The 21,999-nt window shown below is 35.4% G+C and overlaps 1 protein-coding gene across 1 annotated transcript; it reads right to left on the bottom strand.

Moving 5' to 3' along the window:
* Window positions 1–2,678: 2,678 nt before the first annotated feature.
* LOC146166490 (stromelysin-1-like) lies at window positions 2,679–19,263 on the bottom strand. Its single transcript, XM_083386257.1, has 10 exons — window positions 19,195–19,263; window positions 18,009–18,213; window positions 14,847–14,994; window positions 14,176–14,278; window positions 10,749–10,926; window positions 9,867–10,028; window positions 6,949–7,145; window positions 5,667–5,805; window positions 4,978–5,147; window positions 2,679–3,032 (listed from the first exon to the last, which is right to left on the bottom strand). The coding sequence occupies exons 1-10, from the start codon at window positions 19,261–19,263 to the stop codon at window positions 2,679–2,681; spliced, it is 1,725 nt and encodes a 574-aa protein (XP_083242383.1).
* Window positions 19,264–21,999: the final 2,736 nt, after the last annotated feature.

Genomic DNA, 21,999 nt, shown 5'->3' on the forward strand with positions numbered 1-21,999 from the left:
CAAAGTTTGCAATGTGAAATCTTATCTATCACATGAAATACAATGTCTCTCATAATCGTTGTTTTAACTATAACATTATGTCTGCACTTATTGGGATTATTACCTTTCTTTGTCGGCTCTCAGCAAGACTGTTTAAGTGCAAGGCTTGTCCGATAATAGTGTATCGTAGCCGATAACCGATACCATGCAGTTTTATAACTAGAGTACGTTATATGTTTAAGGGGTGTCGAGGCCGAACGAATGGCAATCCTATGCTAGCATATCCGTCTGTTATAAGAACTACTGCAGCGTTTTGTATAGTTAATTTTGTGCCAGAAAACGATTTTTTGCTAAACTCAATTATGTTTTTCCCACAAATGAAAAGCCATGAAGCAACCTATGGTTTAATGTTGTTGTAAAATTGCTTCAGTGTTCTCTTGTAGTCGACTTTTGTGTTTTTCTTATAAAATCAATCCTATTTCGTTCGCAGTTAAAATGAGGGGAAAATGTGTTAAACTCTATTTTGTCAAATTGTTGCTTTAAACTAGGGATGTCCAACTCAAACATGCCGAGGTGCCAGTTTTTAGTTTATGAATTCTTCCCGTGCCAAAGTTTAGTAACTTATTTATAATATTAAAAGCGTATTATTTTTTTTTGTTTCTAATATAATTTTTTGATAATATTAGAAAATTTTGACAATTGGCTAAATAACAAATTAAGTATTTTGGCTCGGGCTTGCGTGCTATTTTTTAGTAGGCCGCGTGTTGGACACTCCTGCTTTAAACAAAATCAGTTTGGCCTGATGTTGTGCTGATAAAACTATCGTTCTTAAAATTTAATGATTCGGATTTTTCTAGTGAACCTTAAGTACGATATAAGTTCACTGTGTTATTTTTCGTTTCGGGTTATTGTGTTTATAATGCTGCGTTTATTGACTTATTGAAAGAGTTCTATTTGTTGCAAAAATTACATTCTTTAAATAACCTGAAACCATCTTCGTTGTTTAACTGAAATAATAAACGAAATATAAGAGCATGGTTTGCTGTCGTTTGTTTTTTTATTTCGTTGGTAAAGCTGCAGGAAAAGCACTGAGTCCGATCGAAAGCTTTCTTGGACAACCAAACAGATAACATTAAAAACAAAACTTGCTCCTAATGAAATTATCACATCCACATTTTAATCGTCCCAATCGGTGTGAGTCGTGTGACAAGAAAACTTGTGTGGCGAAAAAAGAACCCGAAAGCTTTCAGGTGTTTAACGTTACAAAAGTTTAACGCAAGGAATAATAAATAAACGTTTCACGTTGGTAAAACCCGGCAAGAAACCAACGACGATAGGTGGCGGATAATTCAACAAATACTTGCGATCGCAATTGGAAAAAAACAGCTGCGCCATAGTCGGAACTTCAAACGGAAGATTGTTCTATTTCATGTCAAAATTTTAACAGGTTAAACCTTCTGGGAGTTTTCTCTTTAATTAACCCAGTGTGTCGCAAACTTTTTTCTCGATGACCCGAATACCTAGAGCCGGGGTTCTTAAACTTTTTTACCTTGGACCCCTAATTTTTTTTGCTTCGCGTGGACCCCGGTAGGCAATAAATTTTCAAAAATGACGTCATGAATTGACGTCACAATCAAATAGACTTCAGAAATATGCTGATATTTCATAAATTTTTGTCACAATACAAATATACTTTCAGAAATATGCTGATGATTTAAGTAAAACGGAGTCTAAATACATTCAGTGGTAAATCGTTTTATTTTTAATTAAACTATTTTTTTTAATTTGATAACTTTTTAAACGTACACTAATATTTCAATTTGGCCTTCATGGACCCCCTGAAATTAGTTCACGTACCCCCAAGGGGTCCATGGACCCCAGTTTAAGAACCCTTGACCCAGAGTAAATGTAACAGTGAATCTTTGGCGATCTAATTCTCTTCACTAAACGCTATGTAAGAGAACAAAGCATAAACAAACCCAAATTTGGTTAGTATGAGCCAGGTATTTTTCCATAGTTTTTTCAAATTTTTGGAGAAATTTTGCACTAATCCCAATCATTGTAACCATGCGAAGTCGGCGACCTAATAAAATTAAACGGCGTCACAATTTTGGTCGCGACCCATAGTTTAGAAACACTGATTTAGCATATATTTGTTGGCATTTTTGTGATTTTTAGTGTGGTTTTAAACAGTTAAATTTGTTGGCTATCGTCGTCAAATTTTGAATAAGTCAGCTACGTTTGCTTTTTTAAGTCAGTTGCGTTTGGTAACAGATGTTGAAAATAAATAAAAATATATTCGAAACGTTCACAAAAAGCAACCTACTTATGTATGGGCTTTGATGTTACAACGACATCCAACCAATATGCTTCAAAGTTAATCGATTGGGATTCCATTTCAATGTATTAGATTTTAAGCAAATCAAACTTGGTTGGGTTGTTCCATTTTCTTAAAATTTAAAGTGTCAAAAAAATGTGTGGAATTTTTCTGTTCAATATTGGGATAAAATTAAATCCACTTTTTGTTGAATATCCATTTTGATGCAAACAGGTGAAATTTGGGAGGATTATGATGAAAAATGTTCTACAGAGACTGGAGGAAGTAGGGGTCAAGTTTCTTTCCACCCTTGTCCCAATTTCGAGCCCCCTAAAATCAGGGAAATTCCCAAATCGCCACCGACGCAACAACAATGTAAACACTACGGCGCCGCTTCGGAAAAAATCGCGAGCTGAACAAAGGAGAAAAGGCAGGCGAAAACTGCGCATGCGTACACAAGGGGCCCCGAGCGCGCTGGGGGGGATTTCCCGGCCCCCTTGGGTCCCTGTTGCCCCCCGGAGCTGACAGGGGGGCACCCGAACCACCTCTCCCCTATTGTCATGTCAGAAACGGTGAAATCGCGGTCGTTCAGTCTCCAGCATGTTTCGCCTTTTAGGAAGTAGACCGCTTGATCCGGGTCGGTAGGGTCGGAGAAGGCGGCGTCCAGATCGCGGGGAATCCCCGGGAGCACCTTGCTCAGTGTCTTGGGGTAATTCCGCGCGATGGCGCCCTTTTCCTTTAAACATAAAATCCGAGTCGATGATTTTATCATAAAACAAGATATGTACCGGTAGTGAAAAAAAAAGGATTTTATCATAATGATCATTACCCGGAAACTAACTCGCCTGCAAACTGTTAAAAAACAGATGCGGACTGTAAACATTTTATTGACAAAATGTTACAAAGCTAAACGGCAGACGTAGTAAGAAGAATATTAAAGCCCATATAGAAGAAGGTATCATTTTGAACGTTTCGAATAAGCCTTGAAAGCACAGGACTACGTTGAAAATGAATAAAGATTTCTTCGAAACGTTCAAAATGAAACCTACTTCTGTATGGCATTTGTAATTCTTCCTTCGTCTTACTAGAAGCCGGCATATGCCCTACGATAATCTCGCACAACAGTACAGCTTTTCCCTTAAAACTTTTTCCCTTTTAAGCTAGCTGCAGATGCTGCACGGGGCTTGAGTTTAGCAAAGCTTGAAACGCTCGCCACAATAGAATTTAAATGCAAATTACGCTTTGCTCAGCTCAGTGCAGCTGTAGTGTAAACGTGCCTTAAAACACATCCATAAAATAGTTTCATTTTTGCTTGTTTATTGTTCACAATATTTCGGGCATATTGTCACCTTTTTGGTATCAGGACAGCGCAATAAACGGCCACACTTTTTTAGCAGGTCCTTGATTGATTAACGCGTTTTTTCGCGATAAGGCGTGTGCATTGATTACAACCTGCCTCTACACAGTGCACCTCTGGAAATCTCTACTCACCTATCTATCTGTTTACTTGGATTAACATTGTACAAGCCCATATAACTATTACTGTGAGGAACACTATTATACTGTCGTGCATTGGAAATCTGCTGGATGTTCTTTGAATTTTGGTAAGTTGTTTTCTGTGCCGACTTTCTTTAATGTTTCTACAATATTAAATAGGTTTTTCAAGGTACACAGACTACAGTATTCACATTCTACTCAAACCTTCTTAGCATTTGTGATAATATGTTTTCAATTTAGCTATAAAAGGTGAATATCGCAACAACCCATGTGGCTATTAAACTAATCTGGTTTTAGCAACTCATGTAATAGAAATACTTGTCTTTTATTCCAAAAGCTAATGGGCCTAATATTCGTTCAAAGTGAACTTTTTCTAAATTCATTTTAAGTTAGGTACAGACTATGCATGGATCTGTAATGTTCACATTAACTGAAGATTATACAAGTTCGTATTGAAACGTCCGTATAAAGATGATGTCGATCTACTTGAAATTTTTTGCTTTGCATATCATTAGTAAGCTACAATATTAAGTAATATTACAAAACTTTAGTGATATTCGCGTTGTTTAAACCTAGTCAAAGTCATACAATTGTATAAGATAACTTAACACCTTAAAAATGCACTTTAGCAATTCTCGTTTTAGAAATTCTGGTAACCAAAAACTATATAGTGAGCGTTATGAAATCGTCGTTCAGTAAAATGTAGCCACAAAATTTAGTATTGAACTACTGTACTTTTGTCAACATTGACCAACAAAATCAACCAACTAGGCTCAATGAATATACCTACTGCTAATTAACGAAAGTAATACTTAATAAGAAAATCCCATGAACCCTTTAAATCCGGCCCGCGGCTCATTTTCAATAAAACTTTTTAGGCAAAAAAGGCCTTGAATTTTTTTTATTTTGATTTTAGAATATTTTATTCAGTGCATAACTCTTAAAAGGCATCCGTACCTATTCCTACTTCTATAGTTTGTCAAAAAGTATATTAAAATATTTTTTTTTTTTTTTAAAGTTGTCACACGTTGTATTATGTATATTCGAAACCACCTTTTTTGACATGATCCCCCACATTTTTTTCTCCTGCATTTTCTTTTTCTCATGCAGCATAATTGCCCACCACTGCCTTAGACCCTAGAAAAGGATCCTTGGTTAAAACAATTCTGTTGTTTAAGTCTTACCTCATTGTACTGCCATATCTTGTCCCCCTTGATAAAGTATGTTTGCTTGTTTGCTTTCCAGATAAACGCTGCGTTTATTCCACCTTCGTCCATCGGAAGACCGAAGTCACTGATCGGTTTCGGGTAAGTCCCGTTTAAACGTGTTCCCTTGTACACCCAATAGTTTGTACCTGAGTTGAAATAAGATAATTCGAAGCTGTTAACAGTTCGACTTACCAAATGTTACACTGACAGCTTGAGACCATTTTTAGAGGCGTAAAGTAATGGTATAGTATCATAGTAATAGTTTCAAATAATTAATCATCCAGTATATTTTCTATGCTTTATGTTTAGCATCAAAGTGATATGAGGGTGGTTTACATTTGGCTGCAACATAAATTATGATTGCCACAAAACATTATTTAATATGAGAATACTCAAACCTTTTCTGTTCGCGTACAAACTGATATTTAGGCTGTTTAGCAAACACAGGTATAAAAGCACATTCAAAATCTTTAAAAAAGTACAAAGTGTATCTAAAAACCTCAACAAAACTACAATAAAAGCCATTGAAGTTGGAATTCTATTATGTAAGGCCCGCAAAACACATATGATATTAAGGTCCCCAATACCGACAAGCTTTTACGAAATATATGCTCGCGCCAAGTGGAAGTTTTTTCTCCATAGGCACATATCTCCACGTAGCTTACCTGAAAATATGAAAATCATTCCCTTTCTTGCGTAGACCGCGTCAATCGTTACGTCATCAGGAAACCCGACCCAGAACCGGTTCATTTTGACGTCACTATCCAAGTCGCCTTTCTTCTTGATGCGCCAGAAGTGGTTTCCCTGCAGAAAGGTAGGCGTTAAAGTTTCTAAAAGTCGTTTATCTTCTATTGCTATGTGCTTTATACTTTACGTGGGTGTATATGAAGGCAAATCACACATCAGCATTCATTAATGCAGAATTAGAAGGTGTTTAGTTTTCCGATTGTTTTCACAAAACGAATTTGATTTTACTAGTTTTAGCAATGAATTACCCTCATACTATACATGTTACAAACAGTCATGTGAGATCTATACAAACACCTTGGTTTGACGAACCCTCAAACAATTTAGGGCCAATTGATATCCCTAATAGCCTTTCCGAAGGCACGATCATATAATATTATGTTCTGCCATATTTGTTGGTCGATAAGTACTTAGCAAGGCTAGATCACAGTATATAACCAATGTAGATTCCATGGCACAGTTGCAATTCATTATTATATCACGAGAATATTTGAGTGGCACTTAGTAATTAGCTGCAACTCGTAGCACTTTATATTATTACTTTGCCAATACTACTTGGCTAGTTTTATCTTATTTGTGTTATCTTTATAGCAATGCCTTGAACTAAAACAACACGATGCAATAGGAATTAAGATTAAACTACGACAAAATATTAAACTTTTACAAAACTTAGATACCAGGGGTTAACAAAAACGATTAGATTTCGTTTTGATGGAAACTGTAGAAGAAACTTAAAGAACGAGATTTATTTTAGGTTTTCAACATTACATTAGAACTAATATAAGAGCAAACAAACAATTCATAAATTAGATTGGTATTAAAATTAGCCGCATTTTGCTCTAATTCATTAAATTAGAAAACTAGTGTTATCTAGTTGTCTGAGTGTGGTCTAGAAGCAAAACAATCAAGTGTTTTATAAACGGACATTTCAACAACTTAAATTTGCTAAAACAGCTGTTGTATTCGGCTGTGGCCCATGATAGTCTGTTACAAACAACAGCGTGTAAAAAGCCTTGAATTAACAGTAAAATTCAGCTGTTTAGGGCAAAATCAAGTTTTTATCGAACATGAAACATGAATTGGCAACTTTAGCTCAAGTTTCGATAAAGTTGATTGAATTAGAAAACTAGAGTTATCTAGGATTCTAGGTTTATTGTCAAAGCACAACAAAATTAAAACAACACGCCAAAGTAAAAGTACCTTGAAGAAGTAAAGTCCTCCCCTGATATTAGCGGCGGCGTCGAACGAGTAGGAACAGTTTCCTATTGGCTGATCGCTTTCGGTCACGCTTCGCTTGTTTTCACGTCCCACAACCTGACCGCTAGTGGCGGTATGGGGCGAGTCGGCTAGGATTGGTTGAATATCGTCGAGAAAATCCCTGACGAGACCCCCTGAACCTGGGTAATGATAAGCTGGGTAAGTCGGTGGTTTTCCACACATTTAAGGTCCTAAGGCGCCCAAAATGGAAAATCGTAGCAAAATATTGGGAAACCTACTAATAATCTGGGGCTTAATGGTTCGAGGTTGTAGTTAGAAATGAAAAGGCGTAGAATGAATATCAAAATCCCTTACAGAAAAATAGGTAGCAATTTGTGAACGTTTAAACTATCTGTTTATTTATTTTGTTAAAAATCAAAATGCCACCTACTTTAGTTTGAGCTTTGACATACTTACTACGTCCACTAATACTTAAATTAAAAATGTAAATGAAAACCTTGGTTGAACTGCGGCACCAGATAGATGAAGGATTTACTGGCAATCAAAAACTTTTAGGCATAGTTAAGCTCAGTTGGTAAAGCGGTGCGCCGAAATAGCTGAGGTCGTTAGTTCGAATCCTCACAGAGACCTTTTTTTCTTTTCGACCATGCCTTGTTGTTTGGAATATTGTAAGCTTGTTTTAATTTCTTAATCGCCAAAAAGTCTTTTAGTGGGCCCTTAATATTCCTGATCAGGGTGTGTATAATGAATAGCTACATAACGAATCACCCGCTTTCGTCCTGAATGATTTGGATTGGAATTATTAAAACAGTCTCACAATAATTTTTAAACGTCAGTTTGATTTAAGGTCAGTTAATTTGAATAATCCCTGTTAAGGCCCCTAAAGCACTATAGACACAAAATCAGAAAAAAATCCGACCAAAAGCCGTGAGCCATTAAGGGTAGTTGCACAAACAAGACAAGCCTAATCAAACAAGGCTGCGGTGGGATTCGAACTATAGACCTTAAAATGCGGTTTCCTAATTTACATTATCTCGTCTAATAAATTCTAACTAATGGCAAACCTGTAGCTTTAAGCGCAGATGTCGCGTGCCGCTAAAAGCTTTCGGCTTAACGTGTGCATCTGTCAAAATACGACGACGCGCGACAAACAACAAGAAAACCACGCGCGACGCGACACATTAGTCGCCAAATTGAATCAATTTCAGATTTGACAAATCCAATTATTTCATCATAACACAAGGGTCTCAAGCCCGGCGTCGTGAATTTTTCATGTCGCGGCAAAGGAGAACAGCGACGCGACACGACCGGGCTTTAGCGGGCGACGAGCGACACAAGTGGCGCGCGACATTTAACGGACAAAGTGTTATGTTTATGATTTGTGACGAATTAGGAAAAGTGGGACTAATAGTAATGAGTATGATGATTATTTTTTGACTTGTCATTACAAATTAAATCGTTTACAAATTGCCCGCACAACGTTACAAAATTTACAAAAACTGTAATAAGCTTTTTAAATTTGTTGTTCGGTTTAAAATTTTATGTGATGATAACTTAGTGATTAGTTTAGATGCAACATTGTAAATTAATCCATGCAGAAAGATTTGTTCGATTAAATTATATCACAAACTAAAAATAGTAAGTAGAAAAAATAGCAATAAACATAAAAACACCGAAAACTTCCTCATAGAATATGAGGAAGACGCGCCTAGTTACGTTAATGCATATGCAATGATATTAAGAACTGGGATCTAATAACCTGCGGGCCTAACTTGAACGGAAAAATACCTTTTGCACTAAAATAGGAAAAATGCCTTGTAATTTTGAACAGCCTCATTGAAGCCCGTTGCACTCAAATCCAAGATCTTTAGCCAGTGTTTTATCTAAACCTCGCAAATGTTAAACTGCGCAAATGAACCCCATTATAATTTACGCAATAAAATTCCAAATTAGTTTGTGCATTTCCGTCATGAATTGTGATCCAAGGTGGTAATTTCTAGCTTAAAAAGTAATTTTATCACAAACTGTAGGTTATCTAATTTTTTTTACCTGTTTACTTGTCTAAGCTTAGTGATGACGTCATTCGGTGTCGGACCAGAATAGCGATATTTTTTTTGTTGAAAATATAAGGTAACGATATCGGAATAAAACCCATCTGAAGTACGCAATTGCAACCCTTTAAGATCAACAGAAATTAAGGCATTTTCGATGTGGATTGATGCTCGTGAAGCAATTTATCACAATTCCTTTGATTGCCGCAGATTGAATTTCGATTCAACATAAAGCCTAATGTAATATTGATTTAACGCCTTGTGTACAAAGGGAGCGATTAAGATTAAGGGCAATTTGTATTTGATGCTCAGCTACTGGTTCAATGTCAACTCTTCAGGATTTTTACGCGATTTCCATTAGAAAAATGACACCTGTTGGTTAAATGAATGTTGGGGCAGATTTTTAAATGACATAATACTATAGTTAGGACTAATTGATACTTTTGTGTAGCCTATGCTTTAAAAAATATAATACATTCATTATAACCACAACGGATTGATTGTATAAAAACGCTTTGACGCCTGATCTTTTGAATTTTCAGTTAAGTTTATCAATTAAGTTCGATAAAAAACAGCAGGTTTACAGGTTTTCCGAATCTACTAGTAGAAAAAGGAGAATTGTTTCGTGGTTTGCTTGACTTTGAGCTTGTGAGGGAGGAATAGTAAAAAACTTTTGGAACCACTCGCCTAACCGATTTAAAATTTTTGTGTCGGACTTGTTTGACTTGGTTATTATTAAACGATGAAAACCATAACAAATATTTTCCACAATATGAAATGAGCTTTATGAAATCTCCGTTTGGTTCAAAATTTCACCAAAGCCTATATTTGCCTCCTATAAACGCTTACCGTAAAGGTTGTAGACAGCCCTTATGTCATCATCTCCAAGTCTAGCGTTGTGCTTGTAAGCTTGGTAGAATGGCAGCATCACAGAGTCCGAGTTGTTGCTATGTCCAAGACCCAAGGCGTGTCCAATCTCATGCACAGCAACCATGAATAAACTTGTACCATCTGCGGTAAGCAGCAGAATACTTTAGTAAAGCTAGCAATTTAGGTCAGATACTATCAAAAGATCTTGATATACATATATATTTCTCCAGCAAAGGCATTCGTCAGCAGGTATGGTATCTGTCTACAATACTTACTGCTGCGTTTTCAATTCAGATATACTGACGTTACCTTTGTTGGCGAAATGTATATCTATATCTTTTAAGATATTTCTAATGGTCAAGGTGATTTCCATTATCACATATTCAGCGCTACACCTGTGATTAATTGCGTAAATTAAAGTGTTTCACCCTTTGAGCTCCGGGCATTTGTTTATACTGGATAATTTGTTGAACAAATCTTGTTCCTCCATTGAGTGCAAATTACAAATAACCTTTTTTATCCCTGATTAACAGTCGTTGCGGTTATTAAAATAAGATGTGTAAAATCGACAAAACTAAAATGTTTGAACCTGCAGAGACATTTCGGAGTTTTGTTTTGGCTTGGGAATAAAAATGCTGCCAACAACGGCACTATAACCAGCACTCGTTATTCGTAACCAGCTACTTACTACTCGGTCCATAATAAGTTCTACTCGCTATCCATCTTAAACTCACTACTCATTATTCACCTATCGTTACTCTCTACTCATTTTTCTCTACACGTTACTCGCTACTCACCTTAAACTCACTACTCGCGATTCAATTTAAACTCGCCACTCGTTACTCGTTATAAGTTACTCACCTTGATTATCGCTGTATGCCCACTTCTCGTCCTCGTCGAAATGTACGTCACCACTCCGTGACCCTTGACCCGGGTAGAAGGCGTGTGCGAGGGTGTGTCCCCTGCCGTCGAACGGGTAACCGTCGTTATGGTAACCGCGCTCGAACGAGATCATGACGTCAGCGTCCTCGCGCCATTTCTGACGTCACAATAGGTGAGTTATAAATCGGCATTAAAATGGTTTTGAAATATTTTTAATGTTTTTTTGGTAAAGTTGTTTCTTTAATTTAAACCTGGAAAACAAGATTTTGGAACAATGAATTGAATTTGATAAAATACATTTTTTCGTAAAATTCATCAAACCTTATTTTGGAAAAGTCATTTAATTTGTTTTTTAATATGTGCCAATAATTTTTTTTTTTTTGTATAATATTTTAAAGAAAAAAGCTGTACGGGTGTAGAAAGTGAAAACGACCTGTAGTTGCGTCCTGAAAACTGTAAGAATTTTTAAGCAATCCGTAACTCCACAGTTAAACGGAAAGAGTTTCTTTATTTAATAATAAATTGCTTAAAATCTGAAGTTCGCTTTGCAAGTTTATGTCTGAGGTTTTCAACAAAAAACACTCTAATAATTTCAAATTGAGTATTGCTGTTACAACTTCCTCAAAAGTGGCACGCAAACTTATCCGACTGGGTTAGCGTAGAAATCCTGGAAATACCTCAAGTATTTTAGTTAGGAAATTTAAAATGGGAAAATTAATTGGTAAAAAATGTTTTTCAAATCCGAACGTATAATCTTACAGTTTCCCAAAAAGAATTTTTGAACTTTACAATACTGTCACCGCGTTGTTCCGTCATTCAAAAAATTATAAAAGATCAATTAATTATTAATGCCCATATAAGGCGTGATAGGACGCCCTGTCGCCTAACCCTTGTCTCCAATTTATATGCGACGTTTTTATGCATCGTGCGGTTTTTTGAAACCGTAAATAGCTGTCACTGTTAACCACGTCATTCGTGTGACGTCATACATTGTGATTTTATTCTTTTGGGATAATTAAAGGATTCAATGAAAACAAATTAACGCAGATTATATTTAAACGGTTGTGACTATTTTCACTTGATTAAGTAACAGATTTCAAAACTAGAATATTTTATTTTTAAGTTTTCCAAAAGAGGTTGGAAATCTTTTTTTGATTTTGAAATTAGACTAGGATTTGAAAGTAACTAATCTGCAAAAATATTCAACTCAAAATCAAACTAAAATAACATTTTGATTAAATAATGATCGACTTGGATTGATATTTGGGTTCGAAGGCATACATCAGTTGGCAACAAAATGAAAAATCTTAGATTTATATAGTTTAGCTCAAAAAAAAACATAGCTTTATTAGTGGTTCTCAATTTTTTTTTTTTTTTTTTTTTTTTTTGCGACACCTCACAAAAAGTTGTTCGACTTGTGACACACCCAGCGATAGGAGTTTTACTAAATTTCACTAAAATTCATGCAAGACATTTTATTTATTTGTATGTTGAAGGAAATCGTAATCCATTTACGGTAGATACAAAACGAAAACATTATGCGACGCCCTTGAAATATTGAAACAACGCACCAACCAGGGCGTAGCGACCACATTTTGACAACAGCTTATTAAATCTATAGCAGAACTTCCGAACTGGGAGTTTAAATTTCCTGAATTACCGCTTAAACCCAATTATGTGTCACTTATTACTTATGACAGACATCCCTCGTGGAATTGTGTAAGTTGTTCCATGGAAGGGGTGCCACCCGTGAAAAGTTAAGAGGCACTGTTAAAGGGTTAGTTACACGTACAATGAATATCCAAGTCCATACAGAAGTAGGTTGCATGTTAAACGTTTTAAATAAGTCTGAGAATAGCTGAAGTTTGTAGTCAGACATAATGCATAATAGATCGAATTTTTTTCATTCATTTTTAACGTCAGATGTTAAAAATATATGTAGAGATACTTAAGTTGCTTTTTTAGCCTGACCTTGCTTGTACTATACAATCCTAATCAGCAGTGTTGTAAACAAGTTATTTTAAATTCACTTAAGTCCCAGTCAAGTTATTTGTAAAACAACTTAAGTCCAAGTCAAGTGTTTTTGAATAAATAACAAGTCAAGTCGCAGTCCAAGTCACCAGTTGCGCAAGTCCCAGTCAAGTCATAATTAGAGCAAGTCAACTTCAAGTCATGTCCTTGTTAAAAAATAAAATTTTAAACTATTAAATTGTTTAAATTTGTATGATTATGAGCAATAACTGAACTAAAAAATAAGAAAAAAACGCAACATATAGCAAGCAATTTGTTTTATGTGCTAAAATTAGGATCAATTTTATACAAAAAATACTTGAAAAAAACGCTTCATTTTAACCCAAGTCATTTGTCCAAATGACTTAAGTCAAATCATTTGTCCGAAAGACAAGTCAAGTCAAGTCAAGTCGGTTGAAAACAATGACTTAAGTGCACTTAAGTCATTACAACACTGCTAATCAGGTTGACCGATTTCAGAAGGCACCTTGTGTACTATACGGGTGCCGTTATCGTTGGCCAAAACGACTTCAAAAGCTTGGTGACAGAATGATGTATATGTACGTTTCAGTTACTGCTGAATGGACGAGGGTATTCTTACAACACTGTTATAAGCCTTTATGCTTTACTGTACGAACTTACAGAAAGCTGCTACTTGTTGCACTTTGCTTAATTTACTAGAAAGCTTATATTAGTAATACCGACCACAAGTCATGTTACTTGCAGATGTGAAACGGGATAAACGAAACTCAACACCAATGTGGTTGCATGAATATTGCATTTTGAGCAGCACTCAAGCTGTAACCCTTGTTGCTTACTTGAATGTATAACGCAGTTCGTTGATTTTGTGAAAAAAAAACAGTTTACATAAACACTTAAAGTTGCTTTCCTTGCCTTTCAGGAATTCCTTGTTTTAAACCACTGGTCAGTTTTAGAACAAGCTAAATATTTCGACCAATCAGGTTAAAAAGCATAATGCTACCTTTTCCTTATTGCGTGCCTACATGAAGTCAAACCAACTACACTTTTCGATTGTTAGACAAATTTCTAATAAAAATGTGGCAATTGTGTAAATGTTCGAGTTTAATTGATTTTCTCAAACGCTAAGCCATAAAATGTCGCCTATAATCTTTGTCCCCGGCGTAGTAAAAAATAGTTTGAAACATATCCAAATGTCCACGCTTAGCTTAGTTTTGTATGTACCTATAGTTTTTTTTGTATTGATGCCAGGGGTTCTTAAACATTTCTAAGGCGGACCCCTAAAACATTTATTTTTAAGTAGAAATGTGCAGAAAGCTTGTCGAGAATACAATACAATTTGTTTTTTATATAGTGATATCAAATTACACTATTAGGTTTTCACGAACATCTTTCTGCGGTCGTACGCTAAACGCACCTGAGAGAAGGTGAGAGGCGTATCATCGCTCCAAACTGACAGAGCTTGCGAAATGACGTTTTGCTGCTGGACTGGCGAAAGACTTGAAGTGTAGCTTCGAAAACTAAAAAAAAGTTGTAAATACGACTATAAGATGATTTTCTGGGAAAGGTTTTCACATACAAATACCTCTAAAGTACCCATACACAATCAAAAAAGGTCCACTCTAAAGTGCATAACTAAAAATGGAGTGACGTGTTAGAAATATGACGTCATAACTGATAGGAATGTACGACCTTCGACCATATAGCATCGATACTAGGGCGGTATCGGTGCCGATCCGATACTTTGAAATTCATTATTTTTTCGTGTTGACCTTAGTAATGACGTCATTTGGTATCGGATCGGACAGCGGTCCGTTTTGTCCGATATATAGGGTATCGGTATCGAAAAAAAAATTCCATATAACACAATTCTATTCACTCATTTGTCAGTTTGACGTCGGATTTAAAATCAAACTGTTTAGAAAAAAAAATGTGCAATTCTGGTTATTTATTTTTGCATTTAGTATTTAAATTTAGTAAATAAAGCCTTACAACTTTTCTATTTAATTTAAAGCATTGTTATCTCAATTTTTCATTTAATAAAACGAATTTGTTAAAAATTGAACGTAAACAATGGTGTTCACTCACCCGTAACTGACTTCGGTGCTTGGCCACCTGCTCACCAGAGCGTAACGCTTCTTTCGTCGTGAAATCGATTCAGAAAGATCGGAGATTCTTGATTTTGCGATGTTTGTGTGTGGCGGCTTGTTCGAAGAGTGAAGTAATTTTAAACTTTCTGCGGCATCAAAAATCGTTATCGTTCTTAGCAAATCATAGTAGAACTAAACGATTTAAAAAGGGAGTTAGGATGTCCGAAAACTGAAATTTTATGTCGATATTATTTTGTAATGGATTTAAATGAAAATCGTTTCATTGGTTCGCCAGTGTTGTAAACAAGTCATTTCAAAATAACTTAAGTCCAAGTCAAGTGTTTTTGAATAAATAACAAGTCAAGTCCCAGTCCAAGTCATCGGTTGCCCAAGTCAAGTCCCAGTCAAATCACAGTTAGAGCAAGTCAACTTCAAGTCCAGCCCTTGTCAAAAAAAATAAAACTTTAAATTATGAAAACTGGCAAACTCCTCCGATTATTATGAGCAACTCAAGTTAAAAATAAAATAAAAGCAACATGTTGCAAGCAAATTCTTTTATGTGCAAAGATTGGGATAAATAACGTAATTATATAAATAATTGCTTAATTAATACAATTTATTTTAACCCAAGTCATTTGCCCAAAAGACTTAAGTCAAGTCAAGTCATTTAAAAACAGTGACTTAAGTGCACTTAAGTTAAGTCATTACAACACTGTGGTTCGCAAATCATGAAATTCCTTGAATCAATTGCTATCGGATCGGCATCGATATAACCCTAATATCGGACGAGCACCGATACTACAACTTGGTATCGGGTATCGACTACTATCCGATATATCTGACATCCCTACTTAAAGGGGGTAAAGTTTAGGGTGAACTATTATGTAACTCCATTCGCCACGTAACTCGATAGTAGGCAATTATTTTTGACGGGGGTCGCAAGAGAAACAAAACAACGGGATCTAAAATACACATATAATATAAAGGATCCTTCATTTGAAAAGAAAGCTGTATCCATCCTTGTTTTGCAAAGCTGGTAAGTGTAGGGTTAGGTAAGGATGCCTTGCAAGTGTAACTTATTCAATAAAATGATGCCGTTGGGGCTTATTTTGGCTGAAAAAGGTTTTCCGGAGAATGGGAGGCGGGTAAAATATATTGGTTCGCAGGCCTTCAGTTTGCCCAGGACGAGTCTTTTACCGCTTCTAAAATTGTTTCGCTTTGAATCGCGCTTTGTATGTTTTAGTAGGCATTTAAGAAATTATCGTAAAAAGTTCATAGCGACTTTTTCGTAGCTTTATTTCGTTTGGTAACCCTTCTTTTCGCCCGACCAAAATTTTAAAAAGCCTGCTAATTATGTCAAACTTTGCGTAAATATTTGTACGTTTTTAGACGAAGCTGTCTAAACACCCTAAAAATGTCATTTCGCAAGTTTTATGACAGAAAATCCTTTCATTTTAACTGTCTAAAAACAAAAACAAAAAATCCTCATATTTTCACAACCTTGAACATTATTTTTCGCCAAAGCTTAACCTTGACACCGTAACATGCTTTGGCCATTATTGGAAGTTTGTTTAGTCTGGCAAACGAAATTATACCCAACAACGTAAGCATGCACCCCAAACCCAATTATTATCGATACGCAATCGATGAGAAAATAGTATTTTCGAAAATACAACACGATACGGCACCACTTTGGCGCCAAGGCCAAATCTTTGACAAGTTTGAATTTTTGACGTCCAAGACCCGATTTGTAACATCCAAGGCCTATAATTTTACGTTCAAGATCAAATTTTTGACGTCTGAGTCCTAATTTTTCACAAATTGCTATTTTTGTTGTCTAAGAATGATTTTAACGCCTAAAATCCCATTTTTGACGTCGAAAACATAATTCGTTAAACCCTATCAAGTTAGGCCCAACATTAGGGTCTAAAACTAAATTTTTAACGCCGAAAGACTCCAATTTTTAAACCCGATCAAGATAGCCGCTGCTTACCCACCCTCACCAAGATTTAAACTTACACTCCCAAAATAATTTGCTTTTCCTAAGAGTTGCTAAACATTAAGATTGCCTTCCAGAATTGGACATTCGAATAATTCTTTTAAAACAAACGTTTATTAAATTTCTCATATTTTTATTTTTTTAGCGCAAATTCTTGCTATATAACTTAAGCAATGGCGTCTTTCGATAAGATATTTTTTTGATTATGATGCTAATGCTAATCAATTTCCGCCTTGCCTGGAATTAGACTTGCGGCAAACCTAATTAGATGAATTAAATGCTCCTTAAATTAGGATTTGTTTTAATTTCCTGTGTTTACTCATTCGGTAAATCCAATCTAATTTGCCAAGGCTAAAAAGGTTTAACACTAAATGTATTCCAACTTAATAAAACTTTGAAAGGAACATATGTAATGGGCCATGTAATATAGGCCCATATCAAAATCAAGCCAAAAAATATTAGGCCCTAACTAAATAGGCGTGAGTTTAAATTAATCGAATAAACAAATTGGACAACAGTTGTGATCACAATTTGCTCTGTTGTGGTTCGCCCTTCCCAGTTATATAGCCTTGTGCAATGTGCATACCTAGCAAATGTGGTAAAAGTGAAATTAAAAACAGAATTAGCAAAGCTTAATTCAGCAAGAAAAAGCCTACTTTTTATCCTTAGCCTTAGTACAATAAAAATAGAGCCCTAATCTACGCCGTTTTTTTTGTAAGTAAACCTTAATATCGCGTGTCGAACAGGGTTATTGGAATAACTTTACTCTATATTTGGCCTTTAATTGCAAGCCCTTGTCACATTATTTTTGAACCATCCAATGATTGCTGCATTTATGTTACAACATTACCTTTTTTGTCCAATTAAATCAAAGCCTATTTTATTACCTTGGGACAGATTTTTTTCCGTATACAAAAAGCAGCAACATCTCATTGAAAACCGAAGTATTTTAAAATTACCCACTCACCTATACTTATGAGATTATTATCGCACTGCATAAAATAAAAATTCGGGCAATTTAGATTACACAAGGACATTAATATTTTTGTCGCTTTAAAATAAAAACACGTTTTAATTTAACTTTATGACGCCATATGTGACGTCATCCCTCTATTTTTTAATACAACCCCAAACAAAATTCCTAGATCTGCCCTAACTCACCCCTATCTGTGAGATCAGCGTTGGTATCCAACTTTTGATCTGTGAGGCCACATCGGGGTTTGTGCATAAATCTGCGGGTTTTGTGGTCCATTTTTCCCGTCGGTTCCAGGCCGTAGCTCTGTTGAAACCGGGTGACAGCTTTTGTGATGTCGTACGTGGTGAACTTTGAGGAGCCGGGAAGGTAGCCGTATTGCACCAGGAAAGACTGCGAGAAAATTGCGGGTAGATTTTATATCAAAAACACTTTTTATATATTTTAATACATCTATAACTAAACTGTATAGTCTACCCAAGAAAACATCTGAAAATTTCTTCAGACCAACTTGGAATTTTTTTTAAGGGGGGGGGAGGGGGGTGGTCGACAATGTCACGTTTTTTGAAAATCTGTAGTAGCGTAGCTATACGACTCTTCTAATCATAATGTTCATTTTTAAACTACCAACCGACAAAATACAGAGTTACACCTTATTTACGTCAATTTGAGCCGTATGTATCTTGGATTATGAGAAAATTTTTATAAAATATTAAGTAAATACAAGAAAATTATATTATCAGGGAAAATAAATTTTAATAGGGAAAAAAAAAAACTTTTCTAAAACGACAAATATTTGATTCGTTTCAGGGACATTTTTTATCGGCTATTATAGTGTTGTGGCAAAGTAGTGTATAGACCAGGGTTTTTTAAACTGGGGTCCGTGAACTGATATTAGGGGTCCATGAAGGCCTAATTAAAGAACTAGTGTATACTTAAAATAATTAATTTTTAAAAAGAAAACATTTTAATTCAAAATTATACGGTTTTGCACTGAATGTATAGTTAGACTCCGTTTAACTTTAACATTTTTCGGACCGAAATAACAGAGTCATGAAGTCTATTTGTATTGTGACGTTAATTGATGACGTCAGTTTGGAGCATTTCTTGTCTACCGGGGTCCATGCAAAGCAAAAAAAAATTTTAGGGGTCCGCGGTGATAAAAGTTTAAGAACCCCTGGTATAGACAGTTCACATGTCGTCAGTTTTTAAGAAAAAATATACATTCGCAGCACATTTTTTGACGGCATTTATTTCAAAGGACACAGTTTAATCAACAAAATAAATATCTGAAACACCTTGGAAAGGGAATTAAATTTAAGGAACACAATTTAATTAAAGAGCACTGTTGTGTTTCGTGTTTGGTTGAATAACCTTAAACAAGAGCTTGTAAATGTGAGTGTAAATTTCAAGCGACGAGAACAATGTTTGTCGAGGATTCATTATCCGCCATTAATAATGAATGTGGGACATTGACGCCTTGACACCATCGTTTCAACAAACGGTAAAGCTACACTTTTAAATATCGCCAAGATTATTACGTGTGTAAAGAAAACGTTATTTCGTTTATATTAGAAATTTATAAAATATAAGTTGAAAATAGCGTAAATGATTTAAAAGGGTTTAACTTGAGTATAGGCTTTAAAATAATAAGCTTTTAAACATCTTCAGAGATTGTTACGCGTGTGAAGAAATTGTTACTGCAGTAATTCAATGAATAAGAGTTGGTTGAAGGTTCAAAATGCTGCCTTCTTCTGCATTGGATTTGATATTCTTTCTAGGTCTTACCACAACCTCCAACCTCAAAAGAATATTCCCATAACTTTCATTCCGTTGCTTAAAGGGTTCTGGTATACGAAACACATATAGCCTACTTAACACTAAAAGATTAAATCCCTTGCAAAGACACAACGCGTTAGTAAAGGTTGTATTTAAGGAGGTTTCGCCAAACTAATATGTTATGGTACACAAGTAGTTTTCAAACTGTGTACCATCACAGACTAATGTGCCTCGCGAGATTATAAAGTTAAGAATGTAGTCAACAGTTACTTCATACCACCTTTTGATTTTCTTTTTGATTTTTTTCGTAAAAATGGAATATTGCGGTTTTTACCTATTGCTGAACCTGTAGTTAGGGTAATTGTCAAGTTATAATTGTTTTTGTGTATTGGTAAAAGTGTTTCACGATTAAGTTGACTATGTTACACTGTGTGTTACTGTATATATCAGTATTTTTTATTTTTTAACCTCACGGCGTCCTTGGCGAAGGGGGAAGTTCTGATTTTTTTTGGAAATGCTTGGTATTTTTTTTAAAAGCCAAGTTTTTATTTCATAGACCTCTTAGTTGCTTTGTATTTAAATAACTGTGAGATAAATGGGAGAAACCTAAAGTGAAAAAAATGATAAACACATACAGTGAAGGTTTTATATTTTAGAATATTTTTACACCGGTTAAGATGCTCTGGTATGTATATATACTGTATCGTGAACTATAAAAGTGGAATAGTAGAACCCTTGCATGACAGACCTTAGTGAAGAGTGTGTATTCAACCGGGCAGCTATCATATAATCTGCAATCGGAAACGCAAATCTCGGGACTTAGCCTTGGAAAATAAATCACTATATGATTAGACGCTTTCCCAGGACGTGGAAGGCGATTAAATGCCCTCTAGGCTCCCGAGAGAAACGAAAACACGAGACGCATAAGTTCAAAATAGCCGGATAATCGATGCAAATTGAATGTACGGGTCGATCAAGTTAGGAGGGTTGCTGGTTCAATGGTCGATTGCTTGCTTTCCTTTTGTCTAAGAACCTCAACCTTGTCGTGCAATGTGCACTTGACATTGCTACTCCATCACTGGCTTACTGTCATCTGGCCCCTGCTTTGAAAATATTGAATGCGTTCGGTGTGTTCCTGATATTGAATTGGTTTGTAAAATTTTACATCGTCTGTGTCCTTACCTATACCTCAAAAACTGAGCCTCTATAATCACTGGCTTACTGTCATCTGGCCCGTGCTTTGAAAATATTGAATGCGTTCAGATTGTTTTTGAAATTAAATTGGTTGTGTAATAGTGTACATCGTCCATGTCCTGACCTATACCTTAAAATACTGAGCCTCTATAATTACTGACTTACTGTCATTTGGCTACTGCTTTGCAAGGACAATTAGATGTTACCTATACCTCAAAAAAGTGTTATGTTCGTTTCTAATATTGGATCGGCTCTGTAATATTTTACATCTTCAATGTATATATTTTTTTTAAAATGGGTGCCTCTAAAATCACTGGCTTACTGTCATTTAGCCCCTGCTAAAATATTGAATGCGTTCGGTGTGTTCCTAATATTGAATTGATTCTGTAATATTGTACATCGTCTATGTCCTCCTTGACAACTGTTCGTCGTAAATCACTAGCTTACCGTTCTTTTCAAAGATGTCAGTTTCAAGTTCAGATGGCATAGTGCGTGAATCGCATCAATATTAGATTATTTCACAGTGCAATGCGCCCATATAGTGAAACATTAAAAATTAAATGTAAATATCTTTAAAACGTTATGTGCTAGAATAAAAATGAGAGCATTTTTAGAATCAGCGCCGAAAACACTTTACGAATCTACAGTATATATCAGATATCCGTTTAAAATTTGCGGTTGACCAGTATAATTTAATCACGGTTGTCTGGTTGCCCTCAGAGTGACGTAACTTCCGGTTTGAAAACCCACGTACAAACCGGTGCTTTTTTTGTTGTTGGAATTTTAGCATTAACGCCCAAACAAAAATTATTTTTTTCCCAAAACACCAATTTTATATAAAAACTGTTCTTTGCAAAACAATTGTGTTTGTTAATCCACTGTTTAACTATACCTAATGGTGTGAACATCTAGTTATTGTGTATACTTTGGGGTTAACATTAAAATGCGCGACAAAAAGTGACCTGAAAGCTGTTGCCCAATGCAGGTCACAAACACTATTTTCATTTCTGTATAGCTAATTATAAACAGACTTTTAAACTTTCGCCACTAAAACAAATACATTTTTTTAAATTTACATTATAACAATTTTAATATGTTTTGATATTTGATTCTAATTTTACAATGGTGTATTACAAAAAGGGACGAAAAATCGTTATCTTGTTACAGTCCGGTAGAATAAAAAAAATGTCGCTAATCTACGCTACT

Source organism: Ascidiella aspersa, chromosome 1, assembly GCF_963924565.1.
Source record: "Ascidiella aspersa chromosome 1, kaAscAspe10.2, whole genome shotgun sequence".
Taxonomy (NCBI): Eukaryota; Metazoa; Chordata; class Ascidiacea; order Phlebobranchia; family Ascidiidae; genus Ascidiella; species Ascidiella aspersa.

Excerpts from the sequence above, each read along its gene's own strand:
- LOC146166490 (XM_083386257.1), bottom strand. The coding sequence starts at position 19,263 with ATGAATCCTCGACAAACATTGTTCTCGTCGCTTGAAATTTACACTCAC. Across the intron at positions 7,146-9,866 it reads GGCTGTCTACAACCTTTACG|GTTCAGGGGGTCTCGTCAGG; the intron begins GTAAGCGTTTAT and ends ATCATTACCCAG. Across the intron at positions 5,148-5,666 it reads AATGATTTTCATATTTTCAG|GTACAAACTATTGGGTGTAC; the intron begins GTAAGCTACGTG and ends ATTTCAACTCAG.